General features: G+C 42.6%; 2 protein-coding genes across 3 annotated transcripts in view; one reads left to right on the plus strand and one right to left on the minus strand.

The window, feature by feature from the left end:
* Positions 1-18,018, plus strand: part of pgs1 (phosphatidylglycerophosphate synthase 1) — an 83,439-nt gene that overhangs the window by 63,195 nt on the left and 2,226 nt on the right. The window contains exon 10 of one of the 2 annotated variants that reach the window (XR_013889180.1): positions 8,863-8,962. The exons of the other annotated variant lie outside the window; for it this stretch is intronic. The gene's annotated coding sequence lies outside the window, so the exon portion shown is untranslated. Of the gene's footprint in view, positions 1-8,862; positions 8,963-18,018 lie in introns of those variants that run through there. 2 annotated transcript variants of the gene reach the window in all.
* Positions 1-18,018, minus strand: part of LOC145356565 (dynein axonemal heavy chain 17-like) — an 811,195-nt gene that overhangs the window by 2,995 nt on the left and 790,182 nt on the right. The window contains exons 77-79 of the mRNA XM_080209339.1: positions 8,849-9,031; positions 4,964-5,146; positions 1,790-1,933 (exon numbers count right to left, since the gene is read on the minus strand). Coding sequence (XP_080065465.1) covers positions 1,790-1,933; positions 4,964-5,146; positions 8,849-9,031 — 510 coding nt within the window. The remainder of the gene's footprint in view (positions 1-1,789; positions 1,934-4,963; positions 5,147-8,848; positions 9,032-18,018) is intronic.

Genomic DNA, 18,018 nt, shown 5'->3' on the forward strand with positions numbered 1-18,018 from the left:
ACTCCCTCCAGGGCCAAAATATCCTTGCGCAGGTGCGGCGCCCAAAACTGCACACAGTACTCCAGCTGCGGCCTCACCAATGCCCTATACAGCTGCAGCAAGACCTCCCTACTTTTATATTCAATCCCCCTCGCTATGAAGGCCAGCATCCCATTCGCCTTCCTGACCACCTGCTGCACCTGCAAGCTGGGTTTTTGCGACTCATGCACAAGGACCCCGAGGTCCCTCTGCACCGTCACCTGCTGCAGTTTTTCGCCATGTAAGTAATAGTCCTTCCTACCATTCTTCCTACCAAAGTGGACCACCTCACACTTGCCAACATTAAATTCCATTTGCCATTTCCTGGCCCATTCGCCCAGCCTATCTAGATCTTCATCCACTTCATCCACTACCCAGCTATCCATTATGTCCTTTTGAAGTTTGACACAGTTATCTTCATGGTTTACAATTCTTGTAAGTCTTGTAATTCTTATCCCCTGCACACCAAGATCTAGCTCATTAGTATGTGGGAGGAAAAGCAAGGGTCCCCATATTGACCTTGGGGCACGCCACCCCAGACCGCCCTGTCACCATGTCCTTGGTAAAGCCGATTGAGGTCTGACTGCCTTGTTTGGTAGACATAAAATATTTGTGGCACTATTGAAAGGGAGTATTTATTGCTCAGCCAACTTAAAAAACAAACTAACTAGTCTTTCTTCTCATCATTTCCAAAATGGCTGTCATGATTAATTACAAAATAACAGTGACTAAAATGCAGAAATAATTTATTGGCTATGAAGGACTTTAGGATATCCTGAACACACGAAAGGTGCTATCTATGTAAATACATGTTTTTTCCTACCAATTATTTGTAAGACTACAAACAAATAATAAAGTTATTCTTGCATGTTGTTTCCATTATTTATTTAACATGTCTACAGGATCATTGATAATGGAATAAAACTTGGCAGTAATGGTTGCCAATTTATATTTTTACTCCCATTTGCTAAGTTAAATCAGATTTTCTTGGGAGCTGCCAGAATATTTTAAAAAATCTCAAAGCAATTTAATTTTTGAAATGTGGTCAGTTAATTTGGAGGCTAATACAACCAGTTTGCGTTGAGAAAGTGCCTATAAATAGATAATGACTTGAATGATGTTGTTAGTTGAGGGAAAAATGCAAGCTAGAATACCAGGTGGCTCAGATGGATAAGAAATTATTTAATCTGGATCTTTGCTTTCTGTTTTATCTGCAAAATGACACTCACCCAATGTTCCCTTTTTTTTGCCATGTGCTTATTTGAATGCGTTGTTCATTTAGATTTTCTTGCTCGGCTATGTATCTGCCTTGCGAGTGGCCTCTGTGGCATTTCTCAGGCTGTTGTACAGCCACATACATGCAAACTTAAAGAGAAAACTGATTCCACCCTCCATTAACAATAGTAAGGGCGATAAATTTGTTACAAGTCCACATTATTAAATCCAAGAGAGAAGATTACAATCCTATTACTTTGCTGAGCACAAAAAAAACAAGAGGAAATTTCAGCTCACTCCAGACCACAAAAGCCTGAACCAGTTCTAAATTTAATTAGGTATACAAATATCTGTGGTAATACTAGAATTAACTTGGTCTACTTATAGAATCAGTCATTTTGGAAATAATTGAAAATGGCTCAGTTTTAAACGTTGGTGTTGGATTTACTGACAGAATGCTTGAAAATAACTTTGAGAATATAATACATTCCTCATTTGTACTTGAATATCACGAATGTCAATGAATTGAATATACAGTTAAACTGTTGTGGCTCACCCTGATACGAAGGAGAAGATCAGTAAACCAAGCACCTAGGGTAAAAAGCGATGGGTAGGCAAGATCTGCCCATGTTGTTGGAACTGTGTCAAAAAACAAGGAATTTGAAATCTCTTCCATATCAGCTGTGATAGTTAGTTCTCCCTGAAAATCACAGATGTAGAATTTGTTTGTTATTGAAATTGTAAATTCAAATATTTTCTTTACTTTAGAAAAGTGTGTAAACTTGGCAAATGGATCTTTTTGTTTTTAAGCAATTTTCAATATGTGGCTTAAGGTGCAATAACATACCACATTATAATGGAAATGCATCATCTGTTAGACAGACCAATTTGTCTATTAGGCTACTCAACAAGTTCCAAGCATAACCATTAGGAATAAGAACATATATAGAATAAGACAAACTCATTCCCACTCAAACAATTTAGAGGATGAAACTACAGAAGCCAGAGATGCTGAAAATAACAGGTGCACAACTGGCACAATCTGCGTAGAGTCCATGTTGGTAAATGGGCTAGGAAATGTCTGCTTATAGAACTATAGGAAAGTTACAACACAGGAGGTGGTAATTTTGCCCACTTTGTCCATGCCAACCCAAGGACATCCTCATGCACTTTCTAATCCCATCTTCGTCCACACAGCCCATATCCCTTACAGCACAGCACTTAAGGCGTAGATGCAGGTACTTTTTAAAAGAGTTGAGTCTCTGCCTCCACCACCAACTTGGGCAGCAAATTCCAGACACTTAACATCCTCTGTGTAAATAAAAAAGATTTTCTTCATGTCCTCTCGGCACCTCCTGCCACTTATCTTGAATCTACACTTCGATTCTAGAATTCTCCACCAAGGGAAACAATTTTATCCTGTTCATTCTATCTCTTCCCCCTCAGTCTTGTACACCTCAATCAAGTCAGCCCCTCAGCTTTCTTTGATCCAAGGAAAATAATCCAGACTTAGCCAATCTTGCCTCATAGCTACACTTTTCTAACTCTGGTAACATTCTTGTAAACTTCCTCTGCACTCTTTCCAGAGCAACTACATCCTTCCTGTAATATGGTGACCAGAACTACACGATATTTCAGTTATGGCCTCACCAGTGTTTTATACAATTCCAACATTATATCCTGTTATATTCCATTACCTCTGCTAGGAAGGAGAGCATACCATATGCCCTCTTTACAACCTTGTCTACTTGAAACATTGCCTTTCGGGACCTGAGCACTTGTATGTTAAGATCTTTAATTTCATCTATCCCTGTTAGTGTATTCCTATAACTGTTTGATCTCTCTAAATGTGTTACCTCATACTTTTCTATGTTAAATCCATCTGCCAATATCCATCCACTCCATCAACCTATCTATCTCGTTTTGGAGATTATAAATATCCTCTACGCTCTCTACTGCTTGGCTAATCATTGTGTCACCTGCAAGTTTTCCAATTGTACCCTCCACTTTCACATCAAAATTCTTAATATACAACACAAGAAGCAAGAGTGCTAGCACCACTTGAAGCAACTTCCCATTAGCAAGGGCATCCACTGACCATTACCCTTTGTTTCTTGTTACTAAGGCAACTTTTTATCTAGCTTGTCACATTACACTGTATCTCATGGGCTTTTACATTTTTGACCATTCTGCTATGTGGGACCTTTCAAATGCCATGATAAAATCTATGTACACAACATCTATTACATTACCTTCGCCAACTCTTCTTGTCACTTCCTCAAAGAATTCAATTAAGCTTGTGAGGCAAGACCTTCCTTTAACAAATCCATTCTGACCATCCTTAACTAGTCCATGTCTTTCTATGGGACAGTTGATCTCATCTCTCAGAACTGATTCTGCTAATTTGCCCACCACTGTTGTAAGACTAATTGACCTATAACTGTTTGGCATTTCCTTTGATCCCTTTTTAAACAATGGAAATAGGGTTTGCAGTTCTCCAGTACTTCCTAGTGAGGATTGGAAAATCATCCTCAGAGCATCTGCCGCCTCCTCCTTGACCTCCTTCAGCAGCTTCAGAAACAATCCATCTGGAAACCTATTAACTTTCAAGGATTCCAACCCTTTGAGTACTTCCTTTCTCTTTATGATTACCTCGACCAATATCTCAGTGTTCCTCATGGGCCGCTATAAGTCCACCAACCCTTTCCTTTGTAAACAATGAGGCAAAATATTTATTTAAAACTTCCCACAGCATCTACATACAAGTTCCCGTCTTCATTCTTGATAGGTCCTGCTTTTTCCTGAATTAACTTTTTACCATTAATATATTAGTAAACATCTTTTGGTTTTCTGTAACTTTACTTGCTAATCTTTTTTCAAGTCTTCTCAAAGAACAACGAACAACAAAGAACAGTACAGCATAGGAACAGGCCCTTCAGGTCTCTAAGCCTGCACCGATCATGATGCCTGCTGAAACTAAAACCTTATGCACTTAGGGAATCCATATCCTTGCATTCCCCTCCTATTTATACATTTGTCTAGTTGTCCCTTAAATGCTGCTATCATACCACCATCTCCCTGGGCAGATCGTTCCTGACTTTCACCACCCTCTGTGTAAAAAATCTGCCTCACACATCTCTAAACTCTTCATAGCTCCAGATCATTTTTCCAGGCATCTGCATTACTTATTCAGCAACATAACCACTGACCATATATATGAAGTGCAAAATTCTCTCTCCATTTTGGAAAGACTCGTAGAGTCCAATAGGCGTAGACAAAGGTCATAGGTAGAAGAGGGCACTCGATGTTAAAATGGCGGTGCAGGCTCGTTGGGCCGAAGGACCTGTTTCCCGTGCTGTGTTGTTCTTTGTTCATTTATATCCCCCTTTCCCCATTAACCTATAGACCTTGTTAGTGAAATAAATTTCTTCAGAAACAAATATAACTGCCACATCCTGCTATTTCTACTTCTGCCCGGTTTCTCCCTTCAGGGTCAGTGTAATTTATACTACATTCTTACCATAATTAAAAGAAATTGCAAAAGAAAACTATGATTAAAAGCAGCTGTGAAGGGCAGTTGAAAACTTTCCTTTGGAAAGTTCAAAATAGAGCTCATGTGATCTAAAACCAGCCTAACCACTGGATATCCTTATGATGATTGAAATTCAAATCCAAAGGAATCTGCACCTCATTCCCAAAAAAGAGAAAAAAAAATCACATATGATCAAACCTTCAATCCCAGATTCAGCTCCTTCAAAGACCGTTTCATTTCTGCAGTCAGTATATTTGTTCTTTCACATTCCTGGAAAGCCACCACCACATAGGGTGTCCTTTCTTCCACTTTACCCATGATCTCATGCATATTAAAACTCTCTGGTAATTTTTCCAGGATTTCATCCAAGGTAGACTTGACCTGAATATCAACAGTATAATTAAATTCCATTTAAATGTAGGATTTTACAATATTATAGGGGAAATAATCAATAATGTTATACTAATACTAATCCACACAGAATAAATTCCAGTATTCCTTCCTTTTATTTGCACTAAATACACAAGATAGTGCATTTAGTGTAAACATTGCAAAGCACATCATGTGAGAAATGGAGCTGAAATAGCAATGAAAAAGATGGAGGAAAGTTTTTTCCCATTTGGAAGTGAGCAGAGAGAAGCAAAGTATAGGATTTTAAGAAGAGCCTTTCTGACAATGCTTGGATAGTTGAGGAGAATAATGCAGAGGATGCTAGAGCTGGAAGACCAAACAAAGATGCCATAATCTGCTGTAGGACTGAAGTAGTATGCGTCCATTTGCAACAAGACCTGGATAACATCCAGGCTTGGGCAAATAAATGGCAAATAACATTTGTGCCACACAGTGCCAGGCAATGACCATCTCCAATATGAAAGAATCCCACCTTCACCCTTTAATTGTATTATCATTGATAGTGGGCGATTCAGCAATATCCTAGGGGTTACCATTGACCAGAAACTGAGTTGACCAGCAATATAAATATGGCTACATGAGCAGGTCAGAGGCTGGAAATTATACACAGGATAACTCACTTTGAAACTTCCCAAAGCCTGTCCATCATCATTGGAATTTAGAAGAATGACAGGGGAATCTTATAGAAACATATAAAATTAAGAAGGCAATAGATAAGGTTGAAGTAGGGAGGTTAGAACATAAGAAATCAGAGCAGGAGTAGGCCATCTAGCCCTTCGAGCCTGCCCCACCATTCAATAAGATCATGGCTGATCTGAAGTGGATCAGTTCCACTTTCCCGCTTTCTCCCCATAACTCTTAATTCCCTTGTCTATCAGAAACTTATCTACCCCTAACTTAAATATATTCAGCAAGGTAGCCTCCACCACTTCAACGGGCAGAGAATTCCAGAGATTCACCACCCTTTGAGTGAAGAAGTTCCTCCTCAACTCCGATCTAAACTGCTCCCTCCTTATTTGAGGCTGTGCCCTCTAGTCCTGTTATCCTTTCTAAGCGGGAAGAATCTCTCTACCTCTACCCTATCTATCCCCTTCATTATCTTATATGTCTCTATAAGATCCCCCACTCAGCCTTCTAAACTGCAACGAGTACAGACCCAGTCAATTCAATCTCTCTTCATAGGCTAACCCCCTCATCTCCGGTATCAACCTAGCGAACCTTCTCTGCACTCCCTCCAAGGCCAATATATCCTTCTGCAAGTGCAGCGACCAAAACTGCACACAGTACTCCAGCTGCGGCCTCACCAGTACCCTGTACAGTTGCAGCAAGACCTCCCTGCTTTTATGTTCTATCCCCCTCGCTATAAAGGCCAACATTCCATTTGCTTTCTTGATCACCTGCTGCACCTGCAGGACCCCCAGGTCCCTCTGCACCGTAGCATGCTGCATATTTTTGCCTTTTAAATAATAATCCCTCCTATTATTTCAACCAAAGTGGATAACTTCACACTTGCTAACATTATACCCTCCATCTGCCAGGTTCTTGCCCACTCACAGCCTATCCAGATCTCTCTGCAGACTTTCCACACCCTCCACGCAATTTGCTTTTCCACTCATCTTCATGTCACCAGCAAATTTCGTCACCCTACACTCAGCCCCCTCCTCCAGATCATCTATGTAAATGGTAAACAGTTGAGGCCCCAGCACCCATCCCTGTGGCACTCCACTAGTCACCAACTGCTAACCAGAATAGCACCCATTGATTCCAACTCTCTGCTTCCTATTAGACAACCAATCCTCTATCCACGCTAACATCTTACCCCCAACTCCGTGCACCCTGGTGACTAGTGGGGTGCCCCAGGGGTCGGTGCTGGGGCCTCAGCTATTTACCATTTATATAGATGATCTGGAGGAGGGAACCGAGTGTAGGGTGTCGAAATTTGCTGATGACACCAAGATTGGGGGAAAGGCAAATTGTGCGGAGGGTGTGGAGAGTCTGCAGAAGGATCTAGATAGGCTGGGCGAATGGGCCAGGAAATGGCAAATGGAATTTAATGTTGGCAAGTGTGAGGTGGTCCACTTTGGTAGGAAGAATGGTAGGAAGGACTATTACTTACGGGGCGAAAAACTGCAGCAGGCGACGGTGCAGAGGGACCTCGGGGTCCTTGTGCATGAGTCGCAAAAACCCAGCCTGCAGGTGCAGCAGGTGGTCAGGAAGGCGAATGGGATGCTGGCCTTCATAGCGAGGGGGATTGAATATAAAAGTAGGGAGGTCTTGCTGCAGCTGTATAGGGCATTGGTGAGGCCGCAGCTGGAGTACTGTGTGCAGTTTTGGGCGCCGCACCTGCGCAAGGATATTTTGGCCTTGGAGGGAGTGCAGAGGAGGTTTACTAGGCTGATACCGGAGTTGAGGGGGTTGAGCTATGAGGAGAGGCTGAATAAACTAGGCTTGTACTCGTTAGAGTTTAGAAGAATGAGGGGAGATCTCATTGAGACGTATAAGATGATGAATGGGATGGATAGGATAGAGGTGGAAAGACTCTTCCCGCTCAAAAAAGACAGTAGGACTAGGGGGCACAGCCTCAAGATAAAGGGGGGGCGGTTCAGAACGGAGTTGAGGAGGAACTTCTTCACTCAAAGGGTGGTGAATCTCTGGAATTCTCTGCCCGTTGAAGTGGTGGAGGCTGCCTCGCTAAATATTTTTAAGAAGCGGGTTGATGGGTTTTTGATAAGAGAGGGGATTAAGGGTTATGGGGAGAGGGCGGGAAAGTGGAACTGAGCCACGACAGATCAGCCATGATCTTATTGAATGGCGGGGCAGGCTCGAAGGGCCAGATGGCCTACTCCTGCTCCTATTTCTTATGTTCTTATGTTCACCCTAACCTTTTGCAGCAAAAAGGTTGTTTCCACTGGCGGGTGAAACTAGAAACTAGAACAAAATAAGGGGGAGCAGAATTAAGACTGAAATGAGGAGTGTTGTGGATCTGTGGAATTCCCTGCCCAGTGAAGCAGTTGAAACTGCCTCACTGAATACTTTTAAGGCAAAAATAGATTTTTGAACAGTAAAGAAATTAAGAGTTATGGTGAGAGGGCAGTGAAGTAGAGCTGAATCCACGAAACGATCAGCCATGATCTTATTGAATGCTGGAGAAGGTTTGAGGGGCTACACAATCTACTCCTAGTTCTTATTTTAACATTGCCCTATCTGCTGCCTTCCTCCAGCTCTAGTGCCTGTAATTTAACTCATCACATTTTATATTAAGTTTGGCATTTGACAACTTTTGTTGAAAACATTGCGAATTGCTGCAGAAGGTTCGGGTGCATGGAGTTGGGGGTAAGGAACTTCTTCACTCAAAGGGTGGTGAGTCTCTGGAATTCTCTGCCCGTTGAAGTGGTGGAGGCTACCTCACTGAATATATTTAAGTTACGGGTAGATAGGTTTCTGATAGACAGGGGAATTAAGGGTTATGGGGAGAAAGCGGGAAAGTGGAACTGATCCACTTCAGATCAGCCATGATCTTATTGAATGGCGGGGCAGGCTCAAAGGGCCTTATGAATTTTCAATTGACTTCCTATTTTTAGTAAAAGAAATAGTAAGAAGTGTCTTTAAGAAAAGTAATATGTTTTATGAAATTGTATAGGTTCAGTTTAAAGATAGAATCATAAAAGTTACCTTTTCTTCCCTAGTTGCCCCAGCTCCAGTTTCTCCAGTAGATTCTTTTGGTTGCAATTCGAGGACTGTGCGAAACAGTTTTTCGGAGATCACGGTCAGAAATCCAATTTCTGCATTTGGGTGTAGCCCATACAAGTATGGGCTCTCAGGTGGCAACATTTCATTTACATAATCATGATAGCCCTTTTAATAGCAAATGGAAATATAGGTTTTTTAAAAAGACAAATATAAGAACATGCCAGGTGATTTTATTTCTAAAGAACAGATCAATTTAAGTTAGATGGGAAATTAAAAATCTCAAACATGAATTCAAACTGTCTTGAACTCATTCATCTGGTTTTAACAGAGACAGGATGAGAAGTGGGCAGTCAATTTACTCTTTGAAGACAAGAAGGTCATTCCGCTGTGTGCCTCCAATTTAACAGGATATTTATACAAAACCACAATTGACCAGGTTTACAAGATATTGAAAAACTTGACAGCTAAATATATGGATGAATGATCAGATTTATAAGATAAATGCATTTGTGGCACTGCTTGTGGCCCAAGGGAATCAATAGGTTTTCTTAACCTAACAAACCAACCCTTGTAAAGCCACTCACCGACCTCCACATTCATCCCCAGACCTCTGTTTACCAATAATGATAATGTTACTGGACTAATAATCAAGAAGCCTGGGCTAACAAGGATATAATCTGCTCAGCAACAGGTAGAAAGCCTAGCAACAGTGGTAGCCAGCATTCAAAGGGGATGATGAGATTCGACCTTTCCCTGTAACATGGCATGCAGACAGAATCAGCTATAAATAGCTCTATCATGAAGAAACAGCTTTAACAGATGATTGAGAGATTAGTGGAGGGATACAGATGTTAATTTTGAGAGTCACGAATGTGAGACACAAACAACCCAAATATACAGAAGGGAGAATTAAACAGAAACCAGGATATAATTTTAAGGTCTAAGGGTTAACGCCTCACACCTGAGAGGCCATTTTAACATCCATGAGCCTGAGAGGCCAGTTTACTGCTCAAATCCTGAGAGGCAGGTTACATCTAAGAAGTCTTAGAGCCAAGATAGAACAGGGACCTTCATAAAGGCAGTTTAAATATCTTCACTGGATTAGGAAAGGATGTTTCGCAGACTTGATCATCTGTTTTGTATTGTGTGAAATCATAGAATCTTCATATAATCCCTACAGTGTAGAAGGAGGCCATTGGGCCCATCGAGTAACCGACCATAATCCTACACACACCCTATCCTGGTAACCCCCATATTTACCTTACTAGTCCCCTTGACACTGAGGGGCAATTTACCACGGCCAATAAACCTAACCCTCAAATCTTTGGACTGTGGGATGAACTGGAGCACCCGGAGTAAACCCAGGGAGAATGTGCAAACTCCATACAGATAGTCACCGGAGGTAGGAATTGGGTCACTGGCACTGTGAGGCAGCAGTGCTAACCACTGTGCCACTATGAATATGGTAACTATAAACTGGGTTTGACTTATTTATCCAATTTGGATATTGTTTGGGAACCAGGGAATCTTAAGGAGTTCAGGGATCGCAGATATATCTTGGAACAAGGGGTAAATCTATACAGTGTGTGTGTGTGTGTGTGTGTGTGTGTGTGTGTGTGTGTGTGTGTGTGTGTGTGTGTGTGTGTGTGTGTGTGTGTATGTGTGTGTGTTTGGTAACTCGTATGTTATTTGTCTTAAGTATTAAAGTGCATTTGTCTTTTCTTTAATTCAATAATGTTTAGTAATTGTTACACAATGATTGGGCTGGTTATTCTTATATGCCAAAATCAAAATTATGCATCACCATGAGCTGGTATTTCAAATTGAGACATTCTTACAGATTACATCTGCACGATTAGTACAGATGTAATCTTGGGGCGTGGTTTGCACTGTCACCCTGGTGGAACAGGGCTGATAGATCCAGCAAGGGTGGCTCTACTGAGATCAGAGTACTATCTTTAAAGGGTGCCTCGATCAGCGTTAGAAATAACCATCAATTCACCTCCCTGCCTTCCCCCACCCCACAACCACATAAGCACAGGATGAGCCCCGCGCTCACCCCCCCCCCCCCTCCCCAAACCAGGCACCAAGGCACTCCCCATCCCATCAGGTATTCTCTCAACCTCACAGGTGTCCAGCACACACTGTCACATAGTCCCTATCTCTCGGGGTTTGGGCATGTCCCACCCACCTGACAGTGCCCAGGCATGTACCTCACCACCTGGGCTATACTTATTTGTGTGCTCCTGGCTTGACCATCATGACTAGCTTTTGTTTTTGAAAACCAGCAGTGATTTGCGCTTGGGTAGCATTACACCGTTTGGTTAGTATGAAACATTGAGTGCAGAAGGAGTGGCATTAAGACCACTAATGATATTCCAATATATTCAAATCAGGTCCACAACCTTCTGGTACATGAACCTGATCGCATCAGAGGGGAACTAGGCAGATTGGATTTGGAAATCTCGCCCGCACAAATCCCGTTTTCGGCTTCTCATGAGTTTTTGTGGCCATTAAGGGCTTTGAGTCCACAGCTAACACAGCTGCTAAATCACGGTCCTCTAATTTCACCATGCACTAATCCTATCTACTCCAGGAGAAAATATGTCAATCAGGCTGACATCTCGGTGGGGAACTTGTTCAAATAAAAACTCCAAGACCATAAATTCCTTCCACTATCCCCAAACTGTACAATCTTGCTCCAGTATATATCACAGGCAATGTGTCAAAAAGCTAGTCAAATCTCACTAAAACAGGCTTAACTTTTTGCTCTCATGTCAGTTCTGTAGAGTTACGCATCCTGATTTTGTGAATATGACTCCCAAAGAAGTGCCCCAGAAGTTCAAATTCTTGTTCTGGGGTTGTGGTCATTGGAGTCGTGCCTGCTTTTTGTGGAAAGAATTCTTAGGCAGGCACAGTGGCTGCCAGGTGTAGAGGAGAACTATATATAACAACTATACTCCAGTATGTTGTCCCGACTGTGGCAGGAAGATGACACAAAAACACTTCCCCCAGTATTCAACCCTCACACCACCTCACCCTCATCCCACATTCTCCACACCCAATTCATATCTCATGCCCCACCTCTGACCCTGCATACCCACCTATGGCCCTTTGTACCGTCCATATCACTATATACCCGTCCATCCAACCCCATGGTTCCTCATTTTCGCCATGCCAATATATGCCCCTCCATTTGGATGGCCTCCCACTAACAATGCCAAATTATGCCATACCATGCTCCCCACCGACCTTTTGTTCTCACACCCTCCATGCTAACTCACTCAATATCTACAATGAGCAGACTTCCAAATTCATGCCAGGAGTAAATAAATCTCTATTGAAATTAACTTCCAATGATTAAAAACCTATTCACTGCATTTAGCTTTGATGAATCCCTTATAACAGCAAGTATTTGTATCCATAGTCCCACTTCAATGATGTTAAGAGCACTTAGAGCTGCCAATTAAACTTAACTGAAGGGCACCCTACTGTGATGATAGGTTATAAAATAAATCATTCGGCATCAAATCTATGATGATAGCTGTCAGACTTGTGTCAACAGATTGAAACAGCAACCACTGATTTTTTTTCAACATTGCAGATTCTAAATGTTTAAAAGGGCGGAAGATGTAACTCTCCTGACTGTTTCAATAAGATTCACAATTCCAATGAGTTTATCCAGATTTTACACATATTTGTATCTGCTTCTTAAAAATCCCAAAGGGCACTTGATCTCTGCCAAAAGTGTCCAGTGGCTATGTCCAGAAGGGTGCCTTACCTCTCAAAGAGGGTATGCTACTTCAATAGAAGGTCTCAAATGTTCAGAAATTGTACTCTCTCCTTGTGCAAATCAGATCTGACAGACAACTGCATTTATAACTACATTTTAACACGTGTAGTTCCTCCATGAACCTTGGGAAGTATGAAATCAACCTCACTCTGTTCCCTCCCTAAGAATCCGATGGGAGCCAGGTTCAGGGGTGGAACTTCCAGATCAGAGCCTCCGGTGCCACTTCCACAAAGATGGAGAGCCTGTCTGCCTGAACTTATGTGATGTGCTGTTTCTGTATGATGTGGGAGCTGGTGGACCCCAAGGTACTTCCCAGTGACCATGTCTGCAGTAAGTGCTGGTTGCTTGAAGAGCTCCAGCTCAAAGTAGACAAGTTGAACTCTGAGCTTCAGACACAGACTCATCAAGGAGGGGGAGTGTAACCTGGATAATGTGTTACAAGAGAAAGTCTTGTAACTGACTAACTCAGAGTCAGGAACAGGAGGGGGTTGCTGAGGGGAGGAAGGGTGAGAGGATGAAGGGGAGGGGTGGGGGGAGGAAGGGTGAGAGGATGGAGGGGAGGGGTGGGGAGAGGAAGGAGGGGGGGACCCAAAAGCCTCAGCCCCTGAATCTGCACAACAGGTTTGAGATCCTTGCTCCCATTGTGGACAAGAACGAGGGCTGCAAGGTGGACGAGCAAACTGCGCACGGTACAGTGGTGCAGACAGAGGTCAAAGCAGAAGTAAAGAGGAATGTAGTGGTAATTGGGGATAGTGTAGTTAGGGGCATAGACACTGTCTTTTGTGACAAAGATAAAGAATACCGAAGGGTGTGTTGCCTGCCTGGTGCTCAGGTCCAGGATGTCTCAGCTGGGCTGCAGAGGAACCTAGAGTGGGAGGGTAAGAATCCAGTTGTCGTGGTTCATGTAGGTGCCAATGACATAGGCAAAATAGGAACTATGGATCTGCAGAGGGAGTATGAAAAGCTGGGAACCAAATTAAAAAGCAGAACCAACAAGGTGGTTATCTCTGGATTACTACCTGAACCATGTGCAAATTGGCGCAGGGTAAATAGGATTAAGGAGATGAATGTGTGGCTCAGGGATTGGTGTGGGTGGTGAATCTCTGGAATTCTCTGCCCGTTGATGTGGTGGAGGCTACCTCGCTAGATATAATTAAGACACGGGTAGATAGGTTTTTGGTAGGCAAGGGAATTAAGGGTTATGGGGAGAAAGCGGGAAAGTGAAACTGAGCCACTTAAGATCAGCCATGATCTTATTGAATGGCGGGGCAGGCTCGAAGAGCTAGATGGCCTACTCCTGCTCCTAGTTCTTATGTTCTTATGAATGGGTTTGAATTTATGGGGCGTTGGCACCAGTATTGGGGCAGATGGGACCTGTTCAGAGGGGATGGTCTTCGTCTGAATCGTGCTGGGACCAGAGTCCTGGCCATTCATATAACTAGGACTGCAGATAGGGCTTTAAACTAATTGGGGGCAGGGCGGGGGGGGGGGGGGGGGGGCACAAGGGTGGGGGAAATTACAAAATCTAAAGTAAATGAGACGATACGTGTGCTAGTTAATGTTGAGGATGTTCCACTAATAAAAGGAGTAGGGGGCATGAGAGATGTTAGTAGCGTTTCTACAAATAAGATCAAGGCTGGTATAAAGACACTTTACCTAAATGCACGTAGCGTTCAGAACAAAGTGAATGAGCTGATGATGCAAATCAGCACAAATGGATATGATCTAGTGGCCATTACGGAAACGTGGTTGGAGGGTGACAGGGACTGAGAGCTGAATGTCCAGGGGTATCAGGTATTTAGGAAGGTTAGTCGGGAGGAAAAGTGGGTGGGGTAGCTCTGTTAATTAAGGATAATATCAGGGCGGTAGAAAGAGAAGATATAGGCTCCAAACAGCAAAACGTGGAATCGTTGTGGGTGGAGATAAGGAATAGTAAGGGGAGGAAGGCTCTGATGGGTGTGGTCTATAGGCCCCCAAATAATAACTTTGAGGTGGGGTGGGCTACAAACAAGCAAATAATTGGTGTGTGCAGAAATGGAACGGTGATAATTATGGGATATTTTAATCTGCATATTGATTAATCTGCGTATGACCCAAGTCGGACACAGTGGGCTTGAGGAAGAGTTCTTGGAATGCTGTCGGGATAGTTTCCTTGAACAGTATGTAACGGAACCTACAAGGGAGCAAGCTATCTTAGATCTGGTGTTGTGTAACGAGGCAGGTAGAATTAGGCATCTTCTTGAGGGATCCTCTTGGGACGAGTGATCATAGTATGATTGAATTTCTGATGCAGATGGAGGATGAAAAAGTAGGGTCCCGAACCTCTATCCTCTGTTTGAACAGAGGGGAGTATGATAGGATGAGAATGGAATTGGCGAATGTAGATTGGGGGCGCAGATTGGTTGGTAGGACGGCTGAGGAACAGAGTTGGATTTTTAAGGAGATTTTTTTGGTACTCAGCAGAAATATATTCCGATGGTAAAGAAGGACTATAGGAGAAGGGATAACCAGCCGTGGTTATCTAAGGAAATAAAGGAGAGTATTAAATTAAAAGCTGATGCGTTCAGAGCAGCTAAAAATAGTGGGCTATTAGAGGATTGGGAAAGATTTAAAAATCAACAAAGAATAAGAAAAGTGATAAAGAAAGGAAAGATAGAGAATGAAGCTAAACTAGCTCTAAATATAAAAAATGACAGTAAAAGTTTTTACAAATATATAAAGAAGAGGAGACTGGCTAGAGTGAATGTGAGACCCTTGGAGGATGAGAGGGGGGATTTAGCAGTGGGCGATGAGGAAATGGCTGAGGCTTTAAATAAGTTTTTTGCCTTGGTCTTCACGGAGAAGGACACGAATAGTTTGCCGGATATTAAAGATAGAAGGATAGTAGATGAGGGCCTTAATGCGATTACTGTCACTAGAGAGGTAGTGCTAGATAGACTAAAGGGAACTGAAGGTTGACAAGTCCCTGGGACCGAATGGAATGCATCCCAGGATTCTGAAAGAAATGGCAGAGGTGATAGCGGATGCCTTAGTAATTATTTATCAAAATTCGCTGGACTCCGGGGAAATGCCGGAAAATTGGAAAACGGTTAATGTTACGCCGCTGTTTAAAAAAGGTAGCAGACAAAAGGCAGGGAATTATAGGCCGGTTAGTTTAACGTCTGTAGTTGGAAAAATTCTAGAATCTGTCATCAAAGAAGAAATAGCAAGGCACCTAGAAAAGAATGTTTTGATCGAGCAGATGCAGCACGGATTTGTTAAGGGGAAGTCGTGTTTGACGAATTTATTGGATTTCTATGAGGATGTGACTAGTGCGAGGGGAACCAGTGGATGTAGTGTTTTTAGATTTCCAAAAGGTGTTTGATAAGGTGCCTCACAAAAGGTTGCTGCAGAAGGTTAGGGTGCATGGAGTTGGGGGTAAGGTGTTAGCATGGATAGAGGATTGGCTGTCTAATAGGAAGCAGAGAGTTGGTATCAATGGGTGCTATTCTGATTGGCGGTTGGTGACTAGTGGAGTGCCGCAGGGGCCTCAACTGTTTACCATTTACATACTTGATCTGGAGGAGCGGGGCTGAGTGTAGGGTGACGAAATTTGCTGATGACACGAAGATGAGTGGAAAAGCAAATTGCGTGGACGGTGTGGAAATTCTGCAGAGGGATCTGGATAGGCTGAACAAGTGGACCTGGCAGATGGAGTATAATGTTAGCAAGTGGGAGGTTATCCACTTTGGTTGAAATAATAGTTGGAGGGATTATTATTTAAAAGGCAAAACGCTGCAGCATGCTACGGTGCAGAGGGGCCTGGGGGTCCTTGTGCACGAATCTCAAAAACCCAGTCTGCAGGTGTAGCAGGTGATCAAGAAGGTGAATGGAATGTTGGCTTTTATAGCGAGGGGGATAGAATATAAAAATAGGGAGGTCTTGCTGCAACTGTACAGGGTACTGGTGAGGCCGCAGCTGGAGTACTGTGTGCAGTTTTGGTTGCCGCATTTGCAGAAGGATATATTGGCCTTGGAGGGAGGGCAGAGAAGGTTCACAGGGCTGATACCGGAGATGAGGGGGTTAGCCTATGAAGAGAGACTGAATAGACTGGGTCTGTACTCTTTGGAGTTTAGAAGGCTGGAGGGGGGATCTTATAGAGACGTATAAGATAATGAAGGGGATAGATATGGTAGAGGTAGAGAGATTCTTCCCGCTTAGAAAGGATAGCAGGACTAGAGGGCACAGCCTCAAGATAAAGGGGGGAAGCAGTTTAGATCAGAGTTGAGGAGGAACTTCTTCACACAAAGGGTGGTGAATCTCTGGAATTCTCTGCCTGTTGAAGTGGTGGAGGCTACCTCGCTGAATATATTTAAGTCACGGGTAGATAGGTTTCTGTTAGATAGGGGAATTAAGGGTTATGGGGAGAAAGCAGGAAAGTGGAACTGATCCACTTCAAATCAGCCATGATCTTATTGAATGGTGGGGCAGGCTCGAAGGGCTAGATGGCCTACTCCTGCTCCTATTTCTTATGTTCTTATGTAGTGTTTGTTAACTGAAACACTTATTTATAGAATTGGGAGGCATTTTACTTTCGAAAAGCAAACAATACTTCCCAGTTATTTAATAGTCAAATTTTCAGAATATCTGGTAGAAATTGGACTTCATTGCTCCTGATTATTGAGTTTTGAAACAGGAATGCAGGGGTCTAATTTAAACAGCCAAATTCCAATATCATTGGAAAAACATAGGACACTATTTTGGTTTCAGATCAAATCAACTAGATCCTTGCATACATTAAATGAGGATCTATTGCTCTGTGTTGCAATTAGATTTGGCTGTTTTGTGAGCCTGAACTTGAAATCTCCTGTTAAAATACTGGAGATGTAACACCTACCCCTCGACCTCCTCTCTCTTCACTGTCCAAAACTCCAAACGCTACTTCAGGTGAAGAAACAATTTGCGTATGTGTCTTTTAATTTTACGTATTCTATGTTTGCTGCTCAAGTGCAATATTGTCTGAAATAGGGAGACCAAAGACAGATTGGGTGGCCACTTTGAAGAACATTGCCATTTAATCCACAAGAATGACCCTGAACTTCAGTAGCCTGTCATTTTAATTGCCTACCTTGTTCTTAAGTTGACATCGCTAACTTTGGTCTATTTCTTCGGTGTTCCAAAGAAGTTCAAGGTAATTTTGAGAAATTGAATATAGGCACATTGCTGCCTTCTGGATTCAACACCTGCGTTCAACAATTTCAGACCATAATCTTTGCTTCCCCATTTTGTTTCCTTTTTTTTCAATGTACTGGACTTAATCTTGATTATCTCATATTTGTTTTCAAATGGCAACTGATCCTTATTACACCATTCATAATCC

This window comes from Carcharhinus amblyrhynchos, chromosome 21 (genome assembly GCF_965287045.1).
Source record: "Carcharhinus amblyrhynchos chromosome 21, sCarAmb.v2.hapA, whole genome shotgun sequence".
Taxonomy (NCBI): domain Eukaryota; kingdom Metazoa; phylum Chordata; class Chondrichthyes; order Carcharhiniformes; family Carcharhinidae; genus Carcharhinus; species Carcharhinus amblyrhynchos.